The 27,606-nt window shown below is 40.9% G+C and overlaps 1 protein-coding gene across 13 annotated transcripts in view; it reads left to right on the top strand.

Moving 5' to 3' along the window:
- The window catches only part of AGAP1 (ArfGAP with GTPase domain, ankyrin repeat and PH domain 1), a 390,393-nt gene that overhangs the window by 275,714 nt on the left and 87,073 nt on the right, over positions 1 to 27,606 (top strand). For all 13 annotated transcript variants that reach the window (XM_042784244.1, XM_042784242.1, XM_042784241.1 and 10 more), the window contains one exon: positions 16,411 to 16,572. In XM_042784244.1, coding sequence (XP_042640178.1) covers positions 16,411 to 16,572 — 162 coding nt within the window. The remainder of the gene's footprint in view (positions 1 to 16,410; positions 16,573 to 27,606) is intronic.

Genomic DNA, 27,606 nt, shown 5'->3' with positions numbered 1-27,606 from the left:
TGGTGGAAAAATTGGACTAACAGTGAGCTTTAGGCAACTAAGGGTCAGCAGAATCAGAAGTATTGCAATAAAGCTGCTATAAAACCTGAAGAATAATTCATTGCTATCAGTGTATCATCTTTCGGTAAGCTCGTAGATGTGTCCTTTATGTTGGCAAGTTGACGCATGAAAAACCCTTTTTAATTTCAGGGTTTTTTTCTCCATTAAAAGATTTTTGAATTTTAGTCATAAAAAGATAATACTGTGAAAGCAGCAGGTATGGCGAGAAGCTAAGCATCTTTTGGAATTCAAATGCCAATGTACTGGAGAATATGCCTGCTTATTGTCACATGGTTTTATTGTAGACAAAATAACATATTGGGATTCAATTTTTCTCTGCACCTTTTTTTCACATTAAATTAATACTTTGTGTAGCTCCGGAGAACTTTTCAAAGTCTTCCGAACCAGACCTTTGGTTTCCTGGGGGTTCTGTCTTTCAAGCAGCTGTGAACATCTCCTAATTAGATAAATTACTTTGTAGTGGGCAGAGCCACAAAACAGGAGGTGCTGGTTAAATTAAAGGGGAAAAATAGAAAAATCCATTCTCTGAAATGGAATGCCCCACTGCTTTATGACTATTACTGTTGTAAGGTTTTACATTTAAGTACCTGAGGTTTAAAATTAAATGTCTAATATAATTTGGCACTGGTAACATGAAGCCTGTGACTGCCCTCGGAGAAAATCTAGACAGCTTAGTTCGGTGTTTCAAATTGCTGTCTGCTTGATAGTGAGCACATCGTGCGGCTGGCTCACTATTTAGCTGAATACCACCTGCTGTTCAGCATAATTTTAAATGCAGTAACATATTTGCCTTAAAAACTCAGAAATTTAAAAAGTCTGTTCCAGCAGCACATGAAAAATTAATTCTTTTTACATTTTTTTTCTTAGTCTTGTAAGTACTTGACAGAAGTAATTTTAGCAGCAAGAGAGAATAAAAACTGGGGGCAGTAAATCCCTGTCCGGGAACCTCTTGTGTAGATTCTTTATGGACCCAGAATTGATCTACATGTCAGATCCTGATGTAGTTTAAACTGTTTATCACCCTAATGGCGGTAGAGAGACCATGAACATCAACTTATAATCCTCCATGAAAGAAATTGGTGTTTGCAGTCAATGAAGGAGCAGCTTAGCTTTATTGATAGATTTAGAACAATTACTGCTGCTGCGACTATTGGCCAAGAGGTTTTCCTGGATCACATTGGAAGCCTGCGATTTTTTTCCTTTGATAAATCTTTTCCTTGATGGATCATTTTTTTTTTCACCTGGAATTACCTATAGTTGCTCGCTGCTGGGGAATAAGAGGGTTGTCTGGTCTCCGGGGAGCCATTCGTAACCTGTTCGGGTGTTGAAGTTTGGTTCAAAAATGTGCATCTGCACGATTTCTCCTCTGAGAATTCGGCTCTTATTTTATTTCATGCATTCTTCTGCAAATTTTCTTAGCTAGGAAAAGCAGGACTGTTTTGAGGGATCGAGGAAATGCTGGCCAGGAGTACTGTTGTGAGAGGCATCTCAAACTTGAGTACAAAATGCAATTTTTTTCCCATGGAGAACGGGTTAATACTAACTAGTGGTGTTGCTGCCACTAATAAGAGATGGTGCTGTCTGTTCTACAGTCTCCACAATTTGTACATCTCTAAAGAACTTGAAAGGCACATCCTCAAGCTTAGCATCAGAGCTTTTTTTTGATAGAAGAAACCACAGCCAGCTGTACTGCAAAAATTAGGTTCATGAGACTTAACTCGCAGAAGACTGAAGATGTTATTTCCTACCTGGGGATAAAGAAGTAGCTTGTTCATTCTCTTTTTAAATGTCAGGTTTTATAGTTTGGCTTCTAAGACTGTGTCCTGAGACTGTCAGAGGGAAGAATTTCTCCCTTAAAGTTACAATATTAAGCTGTTCTGAAACAGTGCTGCAAACAGTAGTTTGCATGGGACAGGGATTTCTTTCCTCTGGACTTGTAAATTGTCATTTGAATTCTACCATGATATAAAATTCTGCAGTAAATCAAATATCTGTTTAAATATCATCCACTTAGGCTTTATCACTGTACAATTGCTTGTACGGGCCATTTGATCTCAGCTGTAATTTATGTAAGTTGTAATACCTGGTGTCTTTTGAGTTTCTAAGTTTGGTGTTAGGGTTTATTAACATAAAATTGAGTTCTCACTGTGCCATGGGGTATGAGAGGTCATTGGAGTGTTTATATTAATGCAGACCTTACAACTTGACTTACTTTTCTGATCGTCAGCACTTGGAATGATTAAATGATGGAGCCTTCTGCTGTGCGTTGGAAAAGAAAATGGTTCAACTTGCTTCTGACAGTCGTAACACTTTGATTTCAAAAGTGAACGAGAAAACATCATTTGGATTTGTTGGAATTCAATAGGAAAATGCTTGACTAGAATAAATTATATAATTTCAAATAGATTTATAGAATTTCAGATTTCTGTTAAGTGTATATAGATGGTTTAGGTTGGAAGAGCTTTTTCTTCTTTTTTAAAGAAGGAAATCATTACTGAAAAGCAAATGTCAAGTAATTATCTCCTTTTTTCTAGCTGCTTTAGAGCTACTCTGGGGTTTCCTGCAGTTCCTAATATTGAATGTTTTAAAATTCACCATGTATAAGACAGTATATGTGCAAGTAGTTTACATTGTCTTTAAGAATGGGGAGGAAAAGGGAACAATCATGTACTTTTCATACCCTTTTGTGATCAAGAGAAAAATTGCTTCTGACCAATACTTCCAGAGGGAAACTTGGTCAGTTCAGCAGGGTAAACTCCGATAAACGTGGATTATAAAGTAGTATTTTTTGGCAATTTCTGGAAAATGATTTCAGCATGAGGTTTGCATACTCAAAAACTTCCAGTATTAAAATTTAGTTGACATCCCTGACAAGATCTTACTTGAAGTAGCCCAGTCAACCAGCAATACTAGAAAATTCTATGCAACAATGTCCTAAGTAGCTGGACTCCCACCAGTGTCGTGTCTATGCCTTTACTCAGTCAAGAAAGGGAATAGGAAACTGATGTTTTCTCAGAATTGCTGTAGCCCCCTTCTTGTGGCTAATAATGCATGGCAAGAACTATTCTGCTGGACTTAGAATTTCAGATTTATTTTCATTTATACAGGGGGAGATGCAGTTTTGCAACCTGTGGTTCCTAAAAATAATGTAAGGCATGCAGGGCAGAGCGACTGTTGTGCTTGGGGTGACAAATAAGTTCCATATAATAATAAACTGGTCTCAAAGTCCATCCTTGATTTCAAAGCAAATCATGAGTTGCTGCTCCTCTTTCTTGAGAAAGAGGACAGGTATATCCTTACCGGATTATCACAATTAATGAAATCTGCCAAATTCCCCAAGCAACCTGCCAGCACCACCTCATTTAGACTGTAATTTCAGCAGTTTTTCACTTCTGCAAATTTCATTGTCTCTGAGCATTCCATATCTCCTTCTGGAGCCTCACCATAAAGTATGTGAGGTGCTCGCATGGAAACAAGACCTTTGCAGCTAGGTGTTCTGCTATATTATTCTCATAGTTGTGTCATTCATCATTTTTCCATTGCCGCATGGCGAAGAGGAGGATACCAAAGACTGTCTGATATTTAAATTAGACCCCAGAAGTGGTGATGTTTCACACTGGTTTCTGGAACTTGTTAAAGCAGGAGGAAGCCATATCGTTTCGGTGCTCGGAGAGAAAGAGCAGGTCAGACAAAGAAATCTGGTCATTGTCTGACAGCTTGAGCATTACTCGGGAAAGCGTCATGTTGCCTGCGCCCTACCTGAGCTCGAAGGCAGATGGGGAGAGGAAACGTGATGTTTCTGAGATGTGAGCAGATGTCCCATTTGTCATTTCACTGAGCTTTCTTCTCCCAAATGGTGTCAGCATAAGGATAAGCTCTCTGAATAGTGTTTCAGAGCGCTGAACTAAATGATGCTTTCTGCCTGCGGTTTTGTAGGAACAACTTAGCATCCAGAAGCAGTAGGACCCAACGCTTACCTATTCTGGTTTGTAGACAAGAAAAATCTCAACTGAATGGGGAACTTGAAGATTGCCTTTCTTGAGGAGGTTCCTACCAGGTTCACAAAATACAGGCCCTTACCTTGTCTTCTCTGGGTATCTGCTTGTCGCCAAAACAATGGGGAAAACCTATCCCGGCGTGCAAATGAAGAGCACTGCGAGGGCCTTCCTGAAATTCTGCCCACGATGCCACGCTGGAAACAGCATAATCGAGGGGCAAAATGTGTGTGCAGCACGGGTCCAAACGCTGCTGGCTCGCTTCCTGCTCTCCGTATGCCTTTCACCAGGTACCCAGGCTGTGGGCTGCAGCTTGGCCAACGCCAAACTGTAGATGAGCCGTGGCCACTTGGTCCCACTGGGCTCCACGTCCACCAGAGAACTCACTGCCTCGGGATGAGTTAAAAGAATGAAAGATAGGAGAGCGGTTCTTCGGCATCTGTGTCCGTGGTGGAGGAGGGAGATGGCACCAGGGAACCTTCGAGGCTTAAAGTGAGCGGTGTCGGGATGTCGGTTTAAGGAGGGCTGTGGGCACGTGGGCATTTCTGCACAACTTCACCGAGTTTCAGCTAAGTTCTTCTGTGTTTACTTAGTGCTGCTATTCAAATCTAGAGCGATATTATATGGATTTTTACAATTCTGCAGCTCTTCAGAAACCCATCTGCTTTTCTTGTTTAAGATCCTTTTCTTTCAGCTCTCCCCCTCCCCCTGATTAAAATATAAAGAATTATTGCATTCAGCAATTAAATCCCGTGCTTGGTTCCAAAATGGCAAGAAATGCGAGTTTTCATCTTCAGATAATTTGACATTGGCAACCTCATGCTCATCTTAATCTTGTTCACAGCCTGAAGTGCCAAATGTCTGTCAGTAAATTGTTTATGTGACTAAATTAACTTTTTGAGTGGAACTATAAAGCTTCGGTTTTTCCCGACATTTACTCACGGATGCTTAAATGCATATTTTGCATTTAGTTTCGCTTAGAATTTAGACTGAAATAGGAATACATATGGCATGTTGTTTATAATAGAGAAAAAAAGATTATTTTTTGTTTGTTTGTTTACTGATGTTGATTAATCTGACTTGGTTGTCTAGCAGTGTTCAGTAAATCAGTGCTTTTTCTGCCTGTAGCTGGGTTTGGTTGTCACACCTTCTCTGTTTGTCCCCACTCACAAGAAAAGAAAAAAAAGAAAAAAAAAACTCAAACCAAAGCACTATATTTTTATTATGGAGCATAAACTTTAGCCTGACAGGATAGTGAGAATAGTAAATGTTCTTTTTATCAGGTCTTCAAGCTCGTGCCTGGGAGACACTGCCCGTGCCTGACCTTTCAGGCTCAGGGTTAGTGTGTTACTCATGGTATTTAACCACCACTGAAAGTCAGTACTTCTCAAGTAAGGAGAGTGGATACCCAGCACTGATATCACTAGAAACAGGGGGCACTTTTAAGTTCAGGTTGTGTTTTAAAACATATATATATATATATCTCCACAGCTGTCTCCTTGTCTAACTTCAGCTGCAAGCTGGTTCTCTGCAGCTCAGATGCCTGACATTTGACAGATACAGCGCTTAGAAGTCTGTAAAATACATTCTGTTCTCTGTTTCTATATTAGTGTCTGTCAAAATGGAAGGGTTAATATTGAAGATGATTGCACTTCTGTACAAAGTGAATACTTCATCAGGGAGGCAGTCCTACAGTCTCATTTGTATAAAAAGGTAGTTCACTTGTTCAAAAAACAATACTTTTTTTTATGCTTGTAGTTCAAGATTGCTTTAATTTTAAATGTTTGCAGTTTGGAATGAGTTTTGCTGTGATGTTTCTTGGCAGGTCAGTCACCAGGAAGTTTGAGATAGACGATCAGCTGTGATTGTTTTTCCTAATAGCTCAGAAATAAATGTGACCTCCTTAAATAGTGGCTGAGACATCAACACACTGGCTGTGTTCAGCAGCAGCAGCAGGACAGATCTTCTGGAACTAGCTATTAAAAGGTGAAGAGCTGCATTTGATGTGAGGATGCCTGTATGCATTCAGGACTGACGTATCTTGATAAATTATAATTGCAAGGAAATACCTGGATGAGACGGATTCACACAATATCCTACAGGAGTTTATGAACTTTGAAAAATAAAATCATGTTAACAGAGAGTAATATCGATTGAGAGACACATTTGCAAGTAAACATACAGGGAAGACATAATACTGCAGGAGCAAAATGTGACACTTTATAAGCTCTTCTGATTCACATAATATGACCGAAAATTTCATAAGCCAAATACATTCCATATTTAAGGAACTTGTAAGTAAGACTTGTAAGGAGGGAAATGAGTAAACGTCCCAGATCAGTACGCTTTTATTTTTCTTAGTCTTCTTCTCTAAATTTTAATAGTGTAAATTTATATAATAATAATAAATTTAGATAAAGTTTAGTAATATTTTAAACACAAAATTGAGACGGTAAAAAGTTAATGTATAACTACCATTGGAGTAATTCCAAGTTTCAGAACTCCTTTTCATGTCCATACTTTGGAAGTTCAAATAGATGCTTGTAATAATTAGATTTCTCGTTTAACATATGTCCAGGAGCACACTGCTTTTTTTTTTTTTTTTTTTTGCCAGGATCTGGACAAAGTGTGCGCAAGAAGCACACACGATGCTTTTATTTCTCCTCTGGCGTAATGAAGTTTCTGTTCCAATTAACATGAGAGGGGTTGTCTCATCAAGCATGTCTGTTTGCAGGCTCGGTTTCTTTCCAGTCCAGATCACAGAGCGTGGGGTACAGGGATGTTGTGTATACGTTACCTATGGAATCCAACACTTCAAAGCTTCTTCACAGCATATACAGTTCAAGGAGTGAAAGAAGCCTCTGTGTTAAATCCGATACGCAACTCCTTCACAACCTGCTGATTGTTGGGGGACAGCTGAAGCGCAGAGACCTGGCCTTCCCGCAGGTGGAAGAGCATCTCCTTTCAAGTCGCTGGGCCCTTCATTTGTTACAGTTGATCTCACCCCCTTAATTCAGCGACCGTGTGTGCCACCCACGGTCCGGGTCGATGAGGAGTATCCAGTTTAGGGGAGTGGCTTTTCTGATGCATGGATTCTGTGAGAGCAAAAGAAGGGTCCTGACTTTGGTTATCTAAACCCTCAGAAGAGCTGGTCAGAGCTAGAAAGAGTACTTGATTAAATTTAAAAATTTAAAAGTCTGTCAATGGCAATTATGTCATCTGACACCTATAAAAGGCAGCAAAGACATAGCTTTATGTTAAGAGCTTTACTTTTCAGCTGTAGGTTTCTGCAATAGGAAAATATTTGGGTTTGCTTTTGGTTAAGAGTGTCTTTGCTGTCACTTCCATCATTTCTTTGTCTTTCTGTCACTGGTGCTCTGTGGCATATGTTACCAGGAAAGCCTTAGCTTTTTCCTACCTAGCATGATGCAGCTAACTGCCTATTTGGTATATAGCAGTTACTCAGCTTTAACTGGAAAATATTAATAGTGAAAGTCTCTTTGATTTTTTCCAAAACACTGGTATTAGGGCTTGTCATTGAAGTCCTGTGGGCTGACAGTGGAGAGTTTCCTAACCTCTTCTCAGTTACCAGTGAGTAGGTTTATTGCTTGAAGTTATCCACAGGTTATACAGACTGAAGGTTAAAGTCAGAATGTAGAGACAAGAGACATAGGTCTCTTTCTGGCTCTGAGCATTTCTTTGAAGAGTCTGTTCTTCTTTTCTGTCTTATTTTGCCTATCTTGAAACACAAGGTAAATATTTTAGTAGGAAGTGATTCAATAAGGCGTACATTCATTATTTTCCAAGTGCCTTGAGACCTTAAAGCTCTATTTCAAAGAAAAATATTGTTAAATGAGGTTTTTTGCAATTAGAAGAACATGCTGATCGTTAGATCAGGGCGGAGCTCTGACCCTCTCTGTGTAAGTGAGGTGAACTTATTATGCACATCATTTTGACCAAGGATATAAAATAGTATTTGTCACATAGTCTTGTATGTACTTGATCGTGATGTAGCTTGCTCATCCAAGATGTATTCTTTGGGTGGTGCTCCCATGTGTTTATTTTTCTGCAAATTACCATTACTTGGGATGGTCTTGATGGGTTTGCTAGGTCCAGCATGCCACAGCTGTGACCTATTCTTGAGGTATCTGTTTATCTATCTGGCTTCAAAAGTGGCAGATGAACCAACATATGACCTGGAATTGAACCAGGAGGTACTGCCCTGAAACCGTTCCACAGGCATACAGTTTGTCTTCAAAAGGACCATCCATCTTCTTTCTCCCTCGTGGGCTGGCTAAGAACTAGCTACCTGAAACTAGTCCCCATCACTGGCTGCCTTCTGTAACATTCCTCACCCCTCTGTTTTGTGTGAAGTTGATGGCCGGGAGAAGCAATGCCCACAGCAGCATACACCCAATTGTAGCAATGCGGGGTGACACCATGTAAGAATCACATCTTCTCAACAGATCTGATGCCACACGGTGAAAAAGATTGTGCCAGAAGAATTAGAGACATCCCTTGCATATCTAGACTGTAGATCTGTTCAGTGGGAGCCGTGAAGTTGGTTTGCCTTGGGATGTGGTGGCATTCTACAACATCCAAGACTTGCATCTCTTTCTAGTTTGTTGTCCTTACGTATTCAAACAACTTGTCATGCTTGATCTTTCCACAGGGCATGTTCAGCGTACAGTACAAAGGAGACAGATGCAAAGATGCGCCTGTGTAATCGGGGATAAGATAAATTAGCAAACTGTGTTAACTCAGGGAGTAGTTTATAATGTCTCTGCCCCTGACCTAAACCTGCTTTAGGCAAGATGTGTGGAGAAGAAATTAGCATCTGGTTCCCGGTTCATGCTCTGAGGCTTGCAGGTCCTCTGAAATACAGTCTTTACTTTGCTTGTCATCCTATTGGCAACACAGGAGGGTCGCTTAGGAATAGACATTTCCTTTCCTTGTGTCAGACAGTAAATTCCTTCTGTGATACAGGGAACCTACTTCATAAGATGGCTGTGATGGGGAGTTAACAGGATACGGTTGCTTCTTTTCTTGTTAGCAATACTTCGATTTCTAGGGAGCAGGATGGTGTTTTGCTAGCACTGTAATATGTTACTCCTTAGGAGGGAAAATGTAGTGAGCAATGTACTTTTGCGGGGTTTTTTTTAAACACTATATTGTATTTTTGCTTTCATGCTTCCTTTATGACGGCCAGATATTACGTGTTAGTAGGAAATGAGCTAGAGGGAACTTTGTCTTTCCTTTAGACGAGGAAGATTGTAACAAGTGTCTTACTGTGCCCAAAATTATTGAAGCCAGTCCTTCCGATATCTGTGCCTTACTGTCATGAGACTGACTTTCTCTCACAAGTCTGTGGATGATGTCCCTCGCTTGTCACAAAGCGGCTTATTAGGCTGCCAAGTGGAAACGATCCTGTCACGCCAAACATGCCTTCAGGTCCGCTTTGCTTGAGGCGTGCTGCCACGTATCAAAAGCCAGACCCTCCAAAAGCAGGGAGATCTTTTTTTGTCAAGAAGGAAGCTTTGTTTTTCTTATTTAATTGAAATTTCTATTAGAGGGAAGGAGGCAGTAACTTGGGCATTCAGTGGGGCTTTCTGTACATGACAGGATAGCTTTGTGATTTACAGGCTCTAGGCACAAGGCTGGAAAAAATGGTAGACGCCGTGGAAAGAGAATACTCCTGAGGCTCTTTCATCTCCATCCCCCAGTTCTGCTCAGAGCTTCCTTTTAATTTCGTTCAGTGCAGCAGGTTAATTTAAGCCCTCGATAGCTTGAGTGTCCAAGCTGAAATCATCTAAACGATGACCGGATGCGCCTAATTCCTACCGTAGGTATGAGCTCTGTGTACTTTAAAAATATTTGCCTTTTTTTTTTTTTTTTCTGTAGGCTATAATCTCGTGCCACCCCTTGTCCCCCGCTCACGAGTGTTTATTATCATCCACAGACTTCTGCCAAGCTGCAGTTTTGACAGGATTTTAATGTCAGTCCTGTACATCCGTGCCTGACTCCAGCCTTCTGCAGTCATTGTGCAATTGCAGCATCCCTTTAACTTCGGTTTGAGGCAGAGGAGGAATATAAAGAACTTGATAGAACATTTATGGTAATAGCTGTAAAGGGAAGCTGTAGAGCATTGGATTTCACAGCCAGAAAAATCTCAGCTCGGGGAAATGGGTCTGAAATACAACTACAGATGGTTTTAGTCTATTGCTTCCCCTGTTTAAATAAAAGGATTGCTTTTTTCGCCTCTATTTAAAACACATGTGTAGAAGATGAAAGTGTCCAGCTATTTTTTTATTATTCAGTCCACCAGCTACCGACATCTTTGCCTTATTTCATTTCAACACTAATGGCATAGTAAAAGTTCTGAAACACCCTCTTTGGATTCAGCCTTCCTTGGGTCGCGGCAAAGATTCCTGCTGCAGTCAGAGCTGTTGCTGTTGTTTTCGTCATCAGCGCTTTCTTTTTCCCCTTGAACCTGGTGCTATTAATTGTGTTGCTGCTTCTGCTCTTTAATTGATCCCATTCACCGGTCCCGCTTTTGTAACATCTGACTTCTTGTCACTTCGACAAATCAAAAACCCAAATTAATCAATCTCCAGCCACTTGAGAATAAGGCTGCATTGGGGAGCTGGGCTTGACAAAAAAGTCTAATTTCACTTTGAAAGCCTGTTGGAAAATTTTAACAAGAAGATGCAAGAAAAATGTAAACCAGATCAAGCTCGACTTTGGTCTGTGGAGAATAGCGTCACCTGTTGAGTTTGTTTCAAGTTTTTGTAAATAGGTGATTTGACAAAAATATGAAATAAATCAAAAGACGTGAAGATAGAAGAGGTCAGAATATCCTTGTTTCCGCTGCAGATGGTTACACAGGAGCGAGGGTTGTGTGTGTAGGAGAGAGAATAGGAAGCGTGGGCCAAAGATGAAGCTCCTCTCTCGGATTTTTGTATCTCAGCCTTTGTGCTCTGCTATTCCCATACCTTATATGTTGCCTCTTTTCCTCAGGCTTTTTGCATCCTTTCACCCTGGCCTGGGGCACTCATACCTGCTTATTGTCCCTCGTTTTCTTCACCTCCTTGATCCCAGTGTCGCTATCTGCCGCAGCTCTGCTGTGTGGGCGCTGCAGGCGGTGAAGGGAAAACGGCCTCAGTCCCCATCTCAGACACGCTCCGAGCAGGCGCTGGGGAGTTGGGGATATCAGGTAGTTGTTGTACTGTGCCAGGGGCGCCAGCGAAGCACAGGCGTGGTTGGAAGTGGATTTCTTTCCCTTTTCAAATCCCGGAGGGCTCTCGCAACGTCCTTCGAGGTCACAAATGGAGTTCTCCTTGAGATCTGTTTGTGGAGCATATGTGTGTGGCTTCCGACTAATAAAGCTATAGAAAGAGAAGAAGTGGGACTTGTGTGGAATGTTACCTTTCACAAACGTCAGACAATATTGCGAGAGGATATCAAATGTGTTTCAAACGGCAAATAAAGTGCAGTACAACAGCACAGCCCATGAGACTCTTCCGAGAAGGATTGGTTGGTTTCTTTTCTCATTTAATGTTCTGTCTCATAATTCTGGGTTGTAGTTGTAGAAAGCATACTTCTTCCCTTTTGCCTCTCATTTCTTCTACCAGAATTAGTCATAATCAAAAAGAATTTCTCTTGTGATCATAATTACAAAATGCAACTAAGGTAGAGAGTAGGCATGGGTCTTGCTTTCTGGAATAAAAGCTGCATTGGCTTTTTTTTTGTTTTGTTTTGTAATTTCTAGCAAATGAGGGTTGGATTTGATCAAGCAGAACCTTTGGCTTAGCCCATGTGTCATGCACCTATAGAGAAAAATCACCACTCTAACAAAAAAGTGATCGGTTCATCAGTATCCCATCTCTTGATAACTTAAGGAGTTTGATTACCAGGTGTCGCCTGTTGCTCCTGGGCACGGAGTGAGTTACTGCATATTTTTAAATGGCCTCAAATAACTTACGTAGATGTAAACTTACCCTCTATATACTCTGAATTGATGATTTAAAAATTTTTCCGGAACGAGCATCTGTACTTTGTCGCACTAGGTTTGTGCAGAAGCTCTCCTGTCCCTTGGTATAGACTTGGCGCTATTTCACGACCCTGCAAAGCTAGAAACTCACCTTTCAGTGAGAAACACGTTTTCTCATCGGTGCAGAAAGCCGCCGAACACGCCTGTGAAATTCATGGTGTCCTCCTTACTGCATCGTAAGCGTGCAGAGGTAAACTGCAAGGACGCAGCTCGTGACAGCTCTCACTTCCAGCCGAGAGGAGTTAATAATTGCGCAGGGGAGAGAGGGCAGGCAGGAGGGCTGGCTGTTTGCTGGGAGAGGGCACGGGCACCTCTAGCTCGCTTCTGTACATTGCAGTCGGCAGCAGGCGTAGGCTGGAGCACAGTGATCCTCTGTTTTGGAGGAAAAGACGTTTTTCAACAGCACGTTGCTGTACGTGACTTAGAAACGTGGCCCAGCAGTTGCAGAACAGAGGATGTGCTGGTCAGGACAACCCCAGCTACGCGACAAGGGGAGAGTTTTGTCCTTAATGTTGTATAATATAGATGTACACCCTGCAAATGATGACCATCATCAAGGAAAGCTGCCTGTACAGTCCATCAAAAACTGCAAAGCTAATGATGGGCTGGGCAGATAATCGTGGGAGAGTTAATTGTAAGGTTCGATATGGCATCTTGTCAGCAGAGATAAGTTGTCACGTTTTCCACTTGAGCTGAAACTAAATGATTGTAAAATAAGTTATGAGTGTCCTTGGGCCTGTCTGCCAGAATGATGGCTAAGAATACATTCCTGGCCCATCAGTCTCAAGCAGCCCGCTTGATATTTATGCGAACTGAATGTTATTTTATTCCCCCTCTAGTCATGCTTGTCAGCTTCCCGAGTGAAAAGTGAAACTGCTTCTTTGACTCATACTTCAAGTATTGAAGCTCGGAGAGGCTGCAGATTGTTATTATTATTACTAGTATTATATATTTTTTCGGGTGTGTGTTGAACATTGATGCCCGATTGGGAAGAACTAATGGCTGACATTGAACGTGCGGGATGGCTGCAAAACAGCCCATCCCAACCCAGTGAAACGCGTCTTATGAGTTCCAGTGCCTCTGTCAAAGCTGGTTTAGATGTGGAGTAATGAGGCGCTTGCTTTTTTAATTTGGCGTGCCTTTTTCCTTGCCTTTTTTTTTTTTTTTTTTTTTTTTAATATATATTTAATAGTGCCAGCAGTGGTCGTCTGTTCTCAGGCGTGGTAATTGATACAAAATAAAATGCATTATTTGTATTCAGTCAGGAGTATGAAATTGCATTCAACGGGCTGAAGCCTGAACTCATTTACAGTTTTCCGAAGCCGGGCTTTCAGGAGCCCTCTTTTCAATTTGAAGAATACCTTGTCAGGCAAGAGAAGTAGTGGGAAATGGGAAAGCACAGCGTGTAAGCCTAGCGCCTTTTGATTGCTCATATTTTAAACCAGGAGAATGTTAAATAACTTCCATCTTCAAAGGGTGGTCTCCGAAACCAGGAATACAGGGCATTAATACACCAACAATATCAGCTCGGCACCGTTTACGAGCGACTCGCGTTTCTTTTCTGGTTGAGGGGGAGGGAAAGCTTCGGGCTCTTCACTTCAGAGCCGTTTGACCCAAGGACGGCAGGTTATTACCTGGCAAGGGCTGCGGATCACGGGGATTTACCATAGGAGGTTAATTCTCCAGCTCTCCGACACCAGTAGTCGGACTTTACGTGTATAAGTGTCCTCATTTTTCAGAGCTCACAAGCAGCTTTTGTTGGTGCAATTTATAGCCTAGAAATTAGACTAAGCCGCAGTGAGTGTACAGATCTACCTTAACATTTTTTAACAAGGATCCTGCTGTAAAATATATTCTGTGGTTTTGCCTCGGGGCGTGGTTTCTTCATCATTTGACGGGTCCAGGGCGCTGGGGCTTGATGCTGCAGTCGCACTTGGAGGTGAACGCAGCCCTCGTACGCCTGCCTCGGGGACCAGAGTGCTTGGGCACGTGTCTTGGCATTCCAGATATTTGGAAACAAGCTTTTTGTGAGGCATGGGAGAGGGTAATAGACATGTTTTTCCCTGGATTTTTTTTTTTTTTCCCTCCCCTTGAGTAAAATGGGATAATTCTTTCTAAAGTGAGAGCTGAGAACGAGGCCTGTCCAAGTGACACTTGTCTCATAATTTCCGTGGGGAAAAAGTGAAGCGTATTGAAAAATTGTGCTAGATGTGAGCAAGCCTTCCTGGGTGGTGTGGTCTCTGGGATTTTTCCATGATATTTATGAATTTTCTGGATTTTTGCAAGCAACTGAAAATTAATGAGATGCATTTTTGGTGCCCCGTGGCAGAACTTGCTGCCACAGCCAGGCCCTTCCTGGCCAGTGCCTGGCCCTGCGGCTGGCCTGTCTCAACGTGGCAATTTTCATGTCATTGCTGCAAAGGAGGCTTTTGTGTGGTTGGTTGGTTGTTGTTTTTTTTTTTTTTTTTTTTTCTTCCTTCTTTTTAAGTACCCAGTGTAGGAAACAAAGAAATCTCAAAGTGGAAGTCAATATTTAGAACTAGCAGTAACCAACTTACATCCTTGGCCATGCCTCTGTATTGCCGGCATCCTCTTTTGCATCTCTTTCTCTTCTTCCAGTATGAAGGGAGTCAAAGATGTCTGTGTCCCCTTTGCCAAGAGCATGCTGAGCACTGGCATGGGTTCTTACCAGGTTTTGCCTTCCTCTTCACCTAGAGAGACAACAAGCCCTTGTAGGATAGCCACTTTAAGCATTTCTGGATCAAATGCTTAAAATCGCCTATACAGATATACAGTAAATGCATTCCCACGATTCCCTTTTGTGGTTAAATGCTTGATGATTGGTTTCAAAATAGTGGACATAGGGATAAGAAGAAAAATCCTTAATATTAAACGTATGTTTGATTTGGTCTCTATTGCCAGGCAATTAGCTACATAATTTATCCCCCACTAATAACTTGCAGCATAACTGTGCGGGTAATTAATAAGTAAACTTTATTAGGGAAAAAAAAAATTAACAAACAAACTGTTTCTTTATCAAATAGGCAGTTCTTTGGGCATTTAACTACTCAAAAAATCAAAAGTTGCTTTTGAAATAGTCTGACTTGATATTTTTCTGACATATTACTTCATCTTAAGTGTAATACCAGAATTGCACTTAAATGCCATGTGGTATCTAAGCAAGGTTCTGGGAACAGCTTCATTTTAAATGATAGCAAGCACATTACTTAAAAGTGTAGGGTGTTATGTTAAATTTTGTAATTAGAAAAACCCCAAAACCTAGAACTGCATTTAGCACTAATCCTAACCAAAAGATTATTTGCAATTAAACTAAAATCCTATTCCCAACATTGGGTAAAAATACTGGATAAAGGTTACAAGTATTTGAGATGTGAAAGGACCCAGATGGAGCGTGAAATTTCAAGTATGTCTTAATTTCCTAAACTTGTGCTAAATATTGCTGTTACACGTTTCTTGACTGAAAAAGAGAAGAACAACTCAAAGAGAAGGCATTCATTATTACCAGCCATTACATGGACCAGGGAATAAACTGTGGGTCTCTGCTTATGAGAGGGGGTGTCATCAACCTTTAATTTTGAGTTGGTTGAGCAAGCTAATTGGTGGGGGAGCGGAGAAAATGACTCTGTCATTAGTTCTTAAAATTGTTGTATGTTGTGCTACCACAGCTAATATGGTGGGAAACCAAACACACCGAACCTGGGATTATTTTTTTTCGTTGGGAGCAGGTAGTAAGTGGCCCTTTGTCACACAGTATTAATTGTACCAGGCATTCATGAGTTACTCACCTTGTTTTCCCATGTTTATTGCCATTGCCACCTTTTCTCTGTGTGTTGTCTTTATTATTAATGAAAGCAGATAGCATTCAGAGGATATTAAGATATCTCTGTTCCATTAGGTATTAGAACGTCCTAGTGTTACACATGTTAATTTGAGGATCCATAAGATCTTTGTAAGGAAGAGCAATTGGAAATAATGAAGTGATTTCCCATTGTTTTTTGTCAGTTCCAACTGGTCTGCTTCTAAAATTGATGCAGAGTCCTGGTGATTTAATCGGACTTGATTCAGAACTTCAGCCAAGTTGCTTTTTTGTACCTTTTTGAAAAAGTAATGGATATTGTTAGGAGACTCTGCTGTAGCCTTTGGAAGTCAATGAGCTCAAGGAGTTAGCTGCTAACAGACAGCAAGGGGTTATAGCTTGGATTCTAGCAATCATTAATTTAAATTATGCAGCATTTTAATTTTCCTCCATACTTTTTCCCACCCCCCTCCCCCCTGAAACTGCAGATACCGGGTTAGGAGATTCTGTGTGTTCAAGCCCAAGTATATCCAGTACGACGAGCCCCAAACTTGATCCACCTCCTTCACCTCACGCCAACAGAAAGAAACACCGCAGGAAGAAAAGCACGAGCAATTTCAAAGCCGATGGTATCTCGGGCACAGCTGAAGGTAAGCTTACTCCATGGTGGAAGTCTGAATTTTGAAAATATCATTCCAAAGAGCATTGTTAAGTACAACTCAGCTGCACCATTGGCTTTGCGTACAGAAGGTAAAGGGAATTGTAGTGAAGTAGAGGAATTAAAGACTGATATTTTAATGATGAAGCTGAATAATCTGAGGCATCACGATGGTGAATTAGACTGTCTGAAACATGTTTGGAACTAATTTTCCTAATAAATAAAAAAGTGTCCCCAAGTTAATGTGGAGCATCATTAGCCATAAAGGTAAGGTACAGGCATACTTATGAAGTAAAAAAGAAAGAAAAAGTCAGGTTCACTCAGTAGCCCATACATCTAAATCTCATGTCTTCTGCTTAGACACATCCTGAGCTCTGGCATCGCAAACACTTCTGATGCCTGTTGTTGTTTGAATATTCAGCTGCTCATGGAAAGATTGTGTTATTTGAGGATAAAAAGGAAAAGGGGAGAGTTTAAATGTTTGGGTTCTTTTTTAAGAACCAGAAAGGAAAAGCCAAAAAGAACTTCTTTTTTCCCTTAGTTTAGCTTACTATTTCCAACATGAACACTGTTCAATGCCCTTCTGAAGGGGTAACAATGTGTACAGTAGCCAGATATGATATAAAACATGCTTGTATCTTTAGAAAAGAAGAAAAGAAACATGCTAGGATTCAACCAAAAGAGCTCCAGAAAAAAAAGATGAACAAGGGTAGTTGGAAAGCTCAGAAACTGGGAAGTCAACATATAAGAAGAGATGAAAAATGGAAACAATGGAATAACATTGTTGGAAAAGGGGAGTGTTGAGTAAGAAAAAGATGTGGTTGTAAGCATTGGAGAGTAAAAAACAGCTAATTCAGTATCAAAGCGTGTTGGAACAAGTTCTGAAAAAAGGATGACAATTGCGGACAGCTGAAGAGACATTAAAAATAGATGTGATAATAGTATACAACTGAGAAGGGGCATGTTAACTACTACTTAGTCATCCTTATTTTCCATTTATTTAATTTCTCGATTGCACTTCTTTCACATACAGAATTTATTTCCCCAGCTATCTATACAAATCCTTTTTTAAAAGCCATCAGCTTTTTTTCATAATAGCTCCTGTTGCGTTCTCTTTCCAGTCATTTAACTATCTTTACTGTTAGTTTCCCCCTAGTTTATGGCCTGAAGCCAAATTTTATTTTAACCTTTTATTTTTAATTTGTCATATTTTTTTTTCTTTTTTTTTTTTTTAACAATCCCTTTTACACCACTTATTTTCATACCTCAATGGCAAGTTATAGAGGGGATTTTTCAGAGTGCTCACCATTGGTCGAAGACTATTTTGTTGAAGTCAATATGAATCAAGACCAGCTGGATATCAAGAGCCTTTGAAAATCTCTTTCTAAGTAGTTAATACGTGTATGTTTTCTTTCTCCTGGGGAGATTATTTTCACAAGTCACTGGAGCTGGAGCCTGTGTGGTCCTGGTCTGCAGGCACGGACTTCTGACCTGCAGCGAGCGATGCGGGATCTGCAGTTGTTGCGCATCCTGCCCCTGAAATCCCTGTTCTGACTGGAGTGGGGAGTATATGCTCCTTCATCCTTCTGTTTTCTCTTGCTCTTCTCCTTGTCTTCCAGCATCATAACATGCTGGCCTGAAATTCTTTTGCGATAACTCAACAAAATTGTTGGATATATGTGTGTGTATATATATGTTGGATTAAATATAAGTATAAATGGGATAGATATGCTTCCAGAAGGGCAAAATCTAGCTGGCAAGCAGCAACTAAGTAATACACAGGGAGCCTTCAAAGTAGTAGTGAGTGCCAACACTTCCTTTACAGTCTTGGTATCTCCACATTAGCCCATCAGGTTTCTTCGACCTGCCTCTTCTTACATGTCTTCTGAGGTGGGCACTCTTTTCTGACATGCGGTTCACAGTTGTGCCTTGGGTTGTGCCACAGTGTCTGTTAAAATCTTTATTTTTATTAGATCTCTTTTCAAGCACGGCCCAGTGAAAAGCAGCGATTAGCCACAAGAGCAGAATTGCAGCTTTCTACACCGCATTCTTGCCACATGTAAGGAGAATTCTGGGCATCCTTCAGCAGATAACTAATCTTACTGGCCCTTGAATCCTTAGCAAGGCTGGGAGGAGATGCCTGACAGGACAGTCAGCCTTGTCTGTCAGCGGTAGCTGAAGGAGAAAGCAATGAAGCATACTTGAGTTCCCTGTCTTTTTAGAAGAAGGGCATCTCAGAAAAAGCAATAATGATTGTAGATTCCCATTAAGTACTTTCTAGCAAGACTAACGAAGGCTGGGGGTTGCTTTTTCCAAATCCTGGCACGCGGGCTCTTGCAACCTTTGTCTGTATTTTCTGGTACTTGTGTTGGTGCAAACTAGAAGTTACGTTTTGTGTATTTTGTGGTTGACCAGACAGGTAGTGTTGATCTCTGAGCTTGCCGTGATGCTGAATGAGGGGAATAACTCCAGTCCTGGGACAACCTATGTCACGAGCCAGTCTGCTGCTCATGGGGTGTGTGCCTGAGATGCTTCAGGCTGTTGCGGGTTTTTCTCCAAGTAGTTGAATGTAGCATTTTCACATCTGTCTTGCAATTCAAAGCAGTTTGCAGTTCAATAATTCAGCCTTTCCCCGGGAATAGGCTTATTTCCTTGTTCTGCAGTGCTTGGCTACAAATCTGTCCAATGACCTAAAAGATTTCCTTTTCGATTCTTCTTCCTCTGCACTTGCCGTAAGCGTAGATTTAAACCCTCAGAGCATTACTGCAGTTTCAAAGACCGCAAATCCAAATTAAACAGTATAAGGAAGATGTTCTGAGAGATGCATGCTTTGCTGTGGCAACTTTGATCAAGTGTTTGAAATACGGCAGGTAACTTGCTGAAAATGGGGTAAGGAAGACTGTGGTGATAATTGTGGGAGAACCATATCTTCCTTCCTTCTGGAAATCTTGAGCTTACTGTGAAAAGGAGGAGGAGGATCCTCCTGCAGTAGCTATTCTCAGACAGTTACAATGGATCAGAGTTAAATGATTTGGGTAATTCTGGATTTTATGTTGCCTCCCTTTTTGGGTCCAGGCATGTTTCCAGTGTCAGCTTTCAAACAGAAACGCTGGGTTCCTTCATTTTTGTCTGTAGCAAAGTTTAGGTGTTCAATGAGGTTTAAATCTGGTCTTCAGCAAACTCTAGCATTTTTACTGCACTTTGCAGTCTTTTTTTTCTCCTTGAACGTGCCTGCTTTGATCATTGACCTCTGCCCAAGTATTCAGATATCACGATGATGGACACTAGTGAGCCCAGGGTGATTCACTAATTCCAAGGACTGATGCTCATCTTTTTTATGCCCTTCCATAAAGGTCATGCTGATTCTTCTTTCTCCACACTATCTGCACATGCACAGCCCTCTCTTTCTGGGATTGATTCTTTCATCTTACTTGGTTTATCTTTCTGTGGATTTTCTGAGACAATGGTTCCAGCAACAAAAATATTAAAGCAACTGCGCTGCAGTGGGATGACAATTAAAATTCAGTTCCTATTTTGGAAAACAAGGTTGTTGTGAAACTTTTCCAGTGCAGTGAAACCCAGAGACAAATTTTTTTAGTTCTCTGTACAGAACTTGTCACTGAAAAAATTTCTCAGTGTTTTTGAGGGTAACAGCAGGAATGCTTACATTAGGCAAGGTGCCAGCAACCAGCAGTGTTTTTCCCACCATGCTGTCTAAACTTGCTCGGAGCAGGATTGTACGGTGCTGTGTTTCAAAGAGGAGTAGCTGCTCAGAGCCCAGTCTGTTTTGGTATCCTTGTGCTGCTGCAGTTAGTGGAACAGCTAGTGATAACAGGAAGGTTTTTCAGCTTGAAAGCAAGTAGAAAAATTAAAAAACTTTCTCGGAAATACTCTTCACAGAAAGACCTTTCACAGTGTTTATTTTTCTTACTCTTGTTAGACCGTCTTAAAATTTCATGGCTGTGCCAGCTTGAACCTTCCTGCCCTCGATCCATCTCTGAGATTTTAGGAGCTGTAGAAGGCTCAAGGTATGGGCGTCTTTCAGCATCAAACCTGGATCATCCGTGCTCCGCAAATATTCCATTGACTAAAAGCTCTGGCCAACGGGGCCAGCATTTCTGTCTGCCTTGGGCCCAGTCCAGCTGCGTCCGGGCGGATGGGTGAATCCGCTCCTCTGGCCAGGGAGATGCAAGGCAGCTTCTCCCTGTGTTTTCTCTGTAAATCAGTCTTCCACGTTCTTCATCGCTGGTTTCTAAAGAACTTTTGAAGGACAATGAAGGACCTTTGATGTTTCTTTTTAGAACTGTTTTCTTAACACAGAGATATTTGTTCTCTGCCCCTTGTAAAGTAATTGCTTTTCCCTGTGCTCCTCTGATCTGTGCAGTCTAGCTCCTAAGTGTAGATGTATGCTTTCTGGCTTGTAGCTAAGGATGAACACCAGTTTACTGAGAAATTGCTTTTTTTTTTTTTTTCCTGGAGTGAACTGGTAAAGGTATTTCAAAAGCTTGTGTTCTTCACATGGGTGCTTTATAACACTGAAGTCATTCTTCTGTTCTGAATCTCAGGGAGCATTGAAGATGAGCTATAGTTAAGTTTGAAATTAAAATATGTTCATTTGTTTTCTGTGGGTGGAAAAACAGGGTTTAGTCAGACTTCTCATTCGTACTTGTAGCAATAAGCACAAATTTCACAGCTTTCATCTGGTTTCTCAGCTGCCTGGGGACTTGAGTCCAGGAGGGTGGGACAAGGTGCAAAAAGCCAAGGGAGTTGGCAGTTTCTTCCCAAGGCTTCTTGGCTTCTTTCAGCCATCCCAAAACCAGAATTATAAAGCAAATTAGGGAAATGCAGTTCTTAGCATCAGTCTCTGGAATCTGTAGAATACCTGAAAATTTGTATAAATTGGAAGCAATCCGGCTGTTAACTGAATGTGCAGTATATGATGCATGAAAAAAACTGTGTGCATTTTACCTGCAGCTTTTCACCCTAGCCTTTCCTTAGTCTAATCTCTCAAGCGTCCCCGTGATTTACCTGCTGGCACTATATGCTGAAATGATTTAAACATGCTTGGCTCTGTACACAGCTCTGTGCATGGTCTTCTCCAAACATACGTTTCCTTAGGTGCATAGTTCTAGTAAGTGTGCTGTGGCCAGACTGAACTAAAAAAAAAGAAAAAAAAAGAAATTTCTCTAACGATGTATTAAAAAGAAGTTAATTGAGAATTTTGAAAATTTAGTGGAGACACCTCTGAGGCCTGGTCAATGAAACAGATGCAAACAGTGAGCTACAGTGTTTGTGAGAGAGTAGACGCTTCGTTTGGCAGATGGACTTGACATTGTTAATGCTAATATTCAATGCATTGAATTAAGCACCATGATGAAGAAATGTATTTTTACTTGGTGCTTTTTTTTTTTTTTTTTTTTGGCTATTTATGGTCTGGAAGAAACCTTCTGACATTGTCAGAGGACAGCGTGTTCAGAAACCTTTCCAGCACAAAAAGTCACAGCATCGTTACTCCCTTTTCTCTGCAAGGAAGATGTGAAATCTAATATCTTGACCTGCAGCTGCCGCAAGGGCAAAACTACTCACCTATTAAAGAGTTTGTAACCTTTGGAATCAAATCTATTAGATGTCAAGGTCTCTGTATGGATTGTGTTGCTTGAAGTAATGCACAGAACTAAACTGCCACCAAAACTTCTTCAAGTAAAAGCTCTTTTCCAGTCTGCTGCAGGATAATTAAGTATACTACTATGGTTGTACAGGCAAATAGATGTTGCCCATGTAGGAACTCTGCAAAATGTATTCCTAGTAATCTTGTCATCCTAGTTATTTTACCTAGTCCCTATAAATCAACTGTCAGTAATTACAGCCTACCATGTAGTAGGAGTAGGTACGGAGGCCTTCTTGGAAAAGCGTTATTTCAGTAAGAGTGCTGGGTTTTGATCCTGTGAGATGGGTGAGCGTGTGAAAACGAAGCAAGGCATTAGTGCTGGCATTGGGGAAGAGCTTTCCTCACATTGCCGTGGCCTGTGTGTGGACATCCCAGAGGTAATGTAAGCTGGGTCATTTGGAAGCTGTTTGTCCCTCTAGCCCCATGGCAGCTGCAGAGCCCATCCCGGGACACACTGAGCTCACTGCCCTGGGGCAGGGGGATCCCCACCTCCGGTAAAGCAGCAGCACAAAGTCGGGGGATAAATCAGTAGGAGAAGCCAGTTGTTCCTTAATTATTTCCACATCCATTTTTTTTTTTTTTTTGTGGTTATATTCTCCTTAAAGTGATAACAGACATCTTAAGATTTCTCCCCGCTAAAAAAAAAAAGAAAAATACAAAAATTAAAAAAAAAAAAAAACCAAATGCAGACTGGTGTCATACAGAAGAGGAGTATGTTTCCATCCTGTCATGCAGTATTTCTGTGCATCTTCTGATAGATGGTTTAATGAGAGCAGGTTTTGTTTCTATTTCTGGTCCCTTCAGTGTCTGAAGTTTTAGAAAGTAAATGTTCCATAGTTTCAAAAAATGGTCAGTAATATTTGAAGTGAGATTGGTACAAAAGTGGCTTTTTGAGTGCAATGTTGAATGAAATAACCGTTTATTTGGAACTGGATGAATTTGCAATATAAACATAAAGCTAGAAAGGCTGTTGTTTTTTTTTTTTAAATAGGTTTGTATTTCATTTAGGGTTACTGTTGAATTCTCTTCATATACAATTTGTTGCTCATAACGTCATTTGTGTAGTCTTCCTGTGCATATGAAACACTTCAGAAATTTCAGCAAATAGCCTTCTGCTGAATTCTGTACTGCACCGAAAACAACCAAGTTCTGCTTTCCTAATAGTCACTAAATCTGGAGTTTAACAAGCTTCTTTTTAGTAAGATTTTAGGACTGTGGTTTGGTAAGTATTTGCAACTTTAGTTTGTGGATTATTTCAGATGAGTTGTAGGCCTTGCGTGATCCAGCTATTCTCTGCTTTAGCTGCTTTGTAGGTAAAAATGTCTTAAACAAAGCAAAACAACCCCAGGTCTTAGTTGGCATTAAAAACAAAACAAAAGTGAGCAAAATATCTAGCTGTATTTTCTTCCCTGCATGAGGACTTAAAAAAAACAAAAAAAAAAAAACAAAAAAAAAAAACCAAAACAACAACAACAACAAAAAAAAACAACAATCAAAAGAACAAACTTAACAGTATGTGACCATGTTTGTTGTCTGTAATGCCACATGCTTGTTTTGATTTAATCATACTGCAGGTGTCTTGCAGGTTATCACCTGTTCGGTGTCAAAACACTCCTTGGTTGTAATTCTACTGATCATCAGTAACTTTATTCACTGCTTCATAGGAGATATAGTACTGGCCGATTGCTGTACACCTGAGAAACAGGAGGGCAGAAATTAATAAAATCTAGACCGAATCTTCAGAGACTTACTTTCAACCAAGGCATAAAGGTCACTTGTTGGGAAACCTTCAGCCTCAGTCGTCACAGCCTATCTGACATGAAAGGTTTGCTGCTGAAAGACATTTATGTTGATGCTGAGGAGTGAAAGACAAGGGAGGCGAAGCTCATCTATTGTTTTAACCTACTTCATTGCAGGCTAAACAAGTTGAAAGATTCCTCCTGCTCTTTAAAACCACTGCTAGCTCAGGGTCGGAAGAGGCTGCAGGTCTCTGCCTACCTGGTTGAAAGGAAAAGTGTCGCAGTGGTGGTCAGCAGGAAAGGTGATCCTGGAAAGGTTGCATCCCAGGATGTAGTTGCTGGTTGTTGCAGGCACTGGCACGTATGGATAGCCAGAGAAAGATAACACTTTTTTCTTACCTTTCTCTGAAAAGCGGACCCACTCTTAGTAACTTTAAGTGCTCTGTGTTGTGACTGCGGAAGGGTACGTTGTGTATCCTTATTACGAGTGCTGCACTGCAATTTGGCCTGATTTTGGGGGGAAGGAAGAAGTTTTAAGTAGCTTTATGACTGAACAAAAACAAGTGACACCTTAGCATTTTACTGGCTTCGGGTAATTAGTGTCCTTAGAATTATGCTGTCAGCCTGACACAGAGACCTTGATTATGAAAAAGGTTCCTGGTGTCTACAAGATGATGTTTACAAGATACCAAGAAGTACTTGTAAAATATTAATCCTGCTAGAGAAGTTAATTCCGTTTTGTTACTTAAGAGTGTCTACCTTAAAAGTTCCTTGCCAGTTTTTCCAGAGCATAGGCCCAGGTAATTTTATTATGAATCTACACACCTAAATTAAGATATCCTCAGAATAAAATGAGATTATTATGTACTGTAATGCTATAATAAATGAAAAGACTAAAATAAGGTCTCTGTGTTAAGCGTAACTGTGTTCTCCTGTTTACCACATTACAACTCTTGAGGAAGGTGTCACAATTTAAACAAACAGGCTATTCTGCTATAGAAGGAAGACTTAATTTTTGAAGAATGCCTTGTCTTCTGTGAGCTACAGAGCTGCACTAGGAAAATGCTGCCTTTGAGGAGTGGAAGTCACGAGTAATTCCCTTCAGAAGACTGTAAGCAACTAAACCAGAAACACTAGATTAGACAAATATGAAGAAGAAAAATCCACAAAGGTCTCCTAAAATTAAGATTACAACCTCCCCCCAGGAAGGCCCCCAACCGTGGACTGTTCTGGAAGGTATAGCAGGGTACATGTTGCTGTAGCTGTCGCTGTTCTGCTTTTTGTAGGCATCTCCTACTAGTTGCTGATGAAACCATAGGCAGGCTAGGTGGGGCCTCATGCCCCAACCTGGTGTGGCTGTTTGTATGCCCCGCTTCTCCATGGCATGCCTTGTTAAATTGATGTTTGCCTTAAGAAGCACGGAGCAGCTTTAAGGGGAAGGTTACAGGCATGCTTTTTTTTTTTATTCATTATATGTAACATAAGATTAATGACAATGGCTTGATTGTGGAAGCGTGCCAGGTATAGCCCAAATCTGGATTTCAAGGGAGAATGTGTCAATAGGTCCGATCTACCCTGGGGTTATAAAACATGCACTTGGCATTATGCTAAAAAGAACTCATAATCAAGAGGTACGCACAGAACAGAATGTAGAAATAACAAGTCAGTAAATTTTTTTAGTGTAGAACCCTGCATTCTAGTCAATTATGGGTAGGCCCTGCTGCTATGAAATGCGTTCTTAGGCCTAAAAACTGATCTGAGCAGTGTTGGAAAATACTTCTTGTGTGATCCAGTTCCCTTGCTCCAGGTCTGAAGAACCTCAGTGGGCAGTGAAACATCTGCCTTTAAATCCAGGTGAAGCAAGTGATGCCCTTTCCCTAAAGCACAGCTTTGCTGGTCGCCTCCCCTCTGTGCTCCAAATAAAGGTATTCCAGGCATGGCATGTAGCAAGAGAGATGTAGAAAGTCTTATCTGATAAAGTTTTGTGAATTTAGGTGTACCTAATGCTGTCTGCTTACCGGAGAGTGAGTGAAGATGAGGTTTCCAGCTGAATTCCAATTCAGGAGTCTGTGTACACAGGATTTGCCCAGCGTCATGAGTCTGATACTCTCTTTTGTACCTTGTAGGCATTACAGGTTTGAGGAATTTGCTGCTTTTGCTGCACACAGATAGACTCTCTGTACTGTGCCAGTTGCAGCCAGACGCTTCCTTCACCCCCTTTTAATGCTGATGGGATTTCTTTGCAGCTCTCAGACTTTAGGATTTAATGACAACCTATAGATCAAGAAGTATTTTTGCCCTTTTCGTTTCGGTTCTTTGTCAAAATGTTTGTGACACCTTTTAAAAAGCAGGTCGAAACCAAAAGTGAGGAAAGCGATGGTATATATGAACAATTTTCCTAAATAAGTTGTTGAATATGCACATATTTCTCCTGGGGATTTTTCTTTAAGAAAAGTGGGCAATCTGCAAAAGCCTGAGCAATTGAAAGTTGTTTCCCTTGAAGAGATGGTGATCTGGTTTTGGCTGGGATAGAGTTAATTTTTCTTCTTAGTAGCTAGAATAGTGCTGTGCTTTGGATTCAGTGTGGGATTTGGTACGAGAATTGTGATTTTGGTTCTTCCAGATTTACCTATTAGTCCTGAGATTGATGTTTTGAAGTGTTTTGTGTTTTTTTTTTTTTTTTCTCATTTCTGTATGTTAATGGGTGTTAGTCTCTTCACGCGATGATTTTCGAAGGATAGGTTGGGGTCAACTGGGCATGAACCTTTCTCGGACTACAAGTTGCGGTATCAGCAACATGTGCATTGGCAAGTGCTGTGCACCTCTGGTTCCTGCACGGAACCATAGAGCCGGTGAGAGTCCGTGAAGCTGGGCATCCTCATCTTGTCTTGCAGAGGAGTCTCCGAGCGGTGGGTGCTTGAAATGATGCTTGAAAGGGTGACCAACTAATAGGAGAGGGTGGGGCTCCTCATAGTGAAATGCCAGGTGGAGAGTTCCATGGTAGGGGATTTAATCTTCTGTAGATGTAGGTGGGTGTTCTTAACTAGACTGACATTTCCTTCCCTTTAAGCAGTAGGCTCTCATCCGATCATAGCCGCCTTCGCCGTTTGAAAAACGCAACTCTGGAGCCATTCCAGTTTTGATGCTCTGTGGTACTCATGTCAGGCATTTACAAGACAACCCTGTAGCAGTAATGTAGACCTCTCCTTATTTCCAACTCCTGACCAGTCAGTCATTTCAAACCTGTGTTGTTTTGTCAAGTTTTAATCAAATAGTTGCCTTAAATTAGCTGTCAAATTCAGTGAGCAGATACTTGGTATCTTCCCATCTGAAGTCTCTGCTGCAGGTACACGTGCTGTGCATGAGATTTCAGGGCTGAGCTGCTGCATGTTTGTTTTATATATACCCTGCGCTTTAATCTCCTGTTTTCAATCTCTCCACCTTTCTCTTTACAGATAGGTTACTTGTGATAGATGTTATGCATTATATGTAGTGTGCAACTTCAGTGAAAGGAGTAGGTAGAAAGAAAACTTGAACAGGCCTCATCATTGACATTTTCCACCACTTCCCCCCCTCAAAAAAAAAAAAAATATTAATAAAGGTTTCTTTTGTGAGCGTG

This window comes from Tyto alba, unplaced genomic scaffold (genome assembly GCF_018691265.1).
Source record: "Tyto alba isolate M040663 unplaced genomic scaffold, T.alba_DEE_v4.0 Super-Scaffold_7, whole genome shotgun sequence".
Lineage (NCBI taxonomy): Eukaryota > Metazoa > Chordata > Aves > Strigiformes > Tytonidae > Tyto > Tyto alba.
This window is presented reverse-complemented; position numbering and strand designations above follow the sequence as displayed.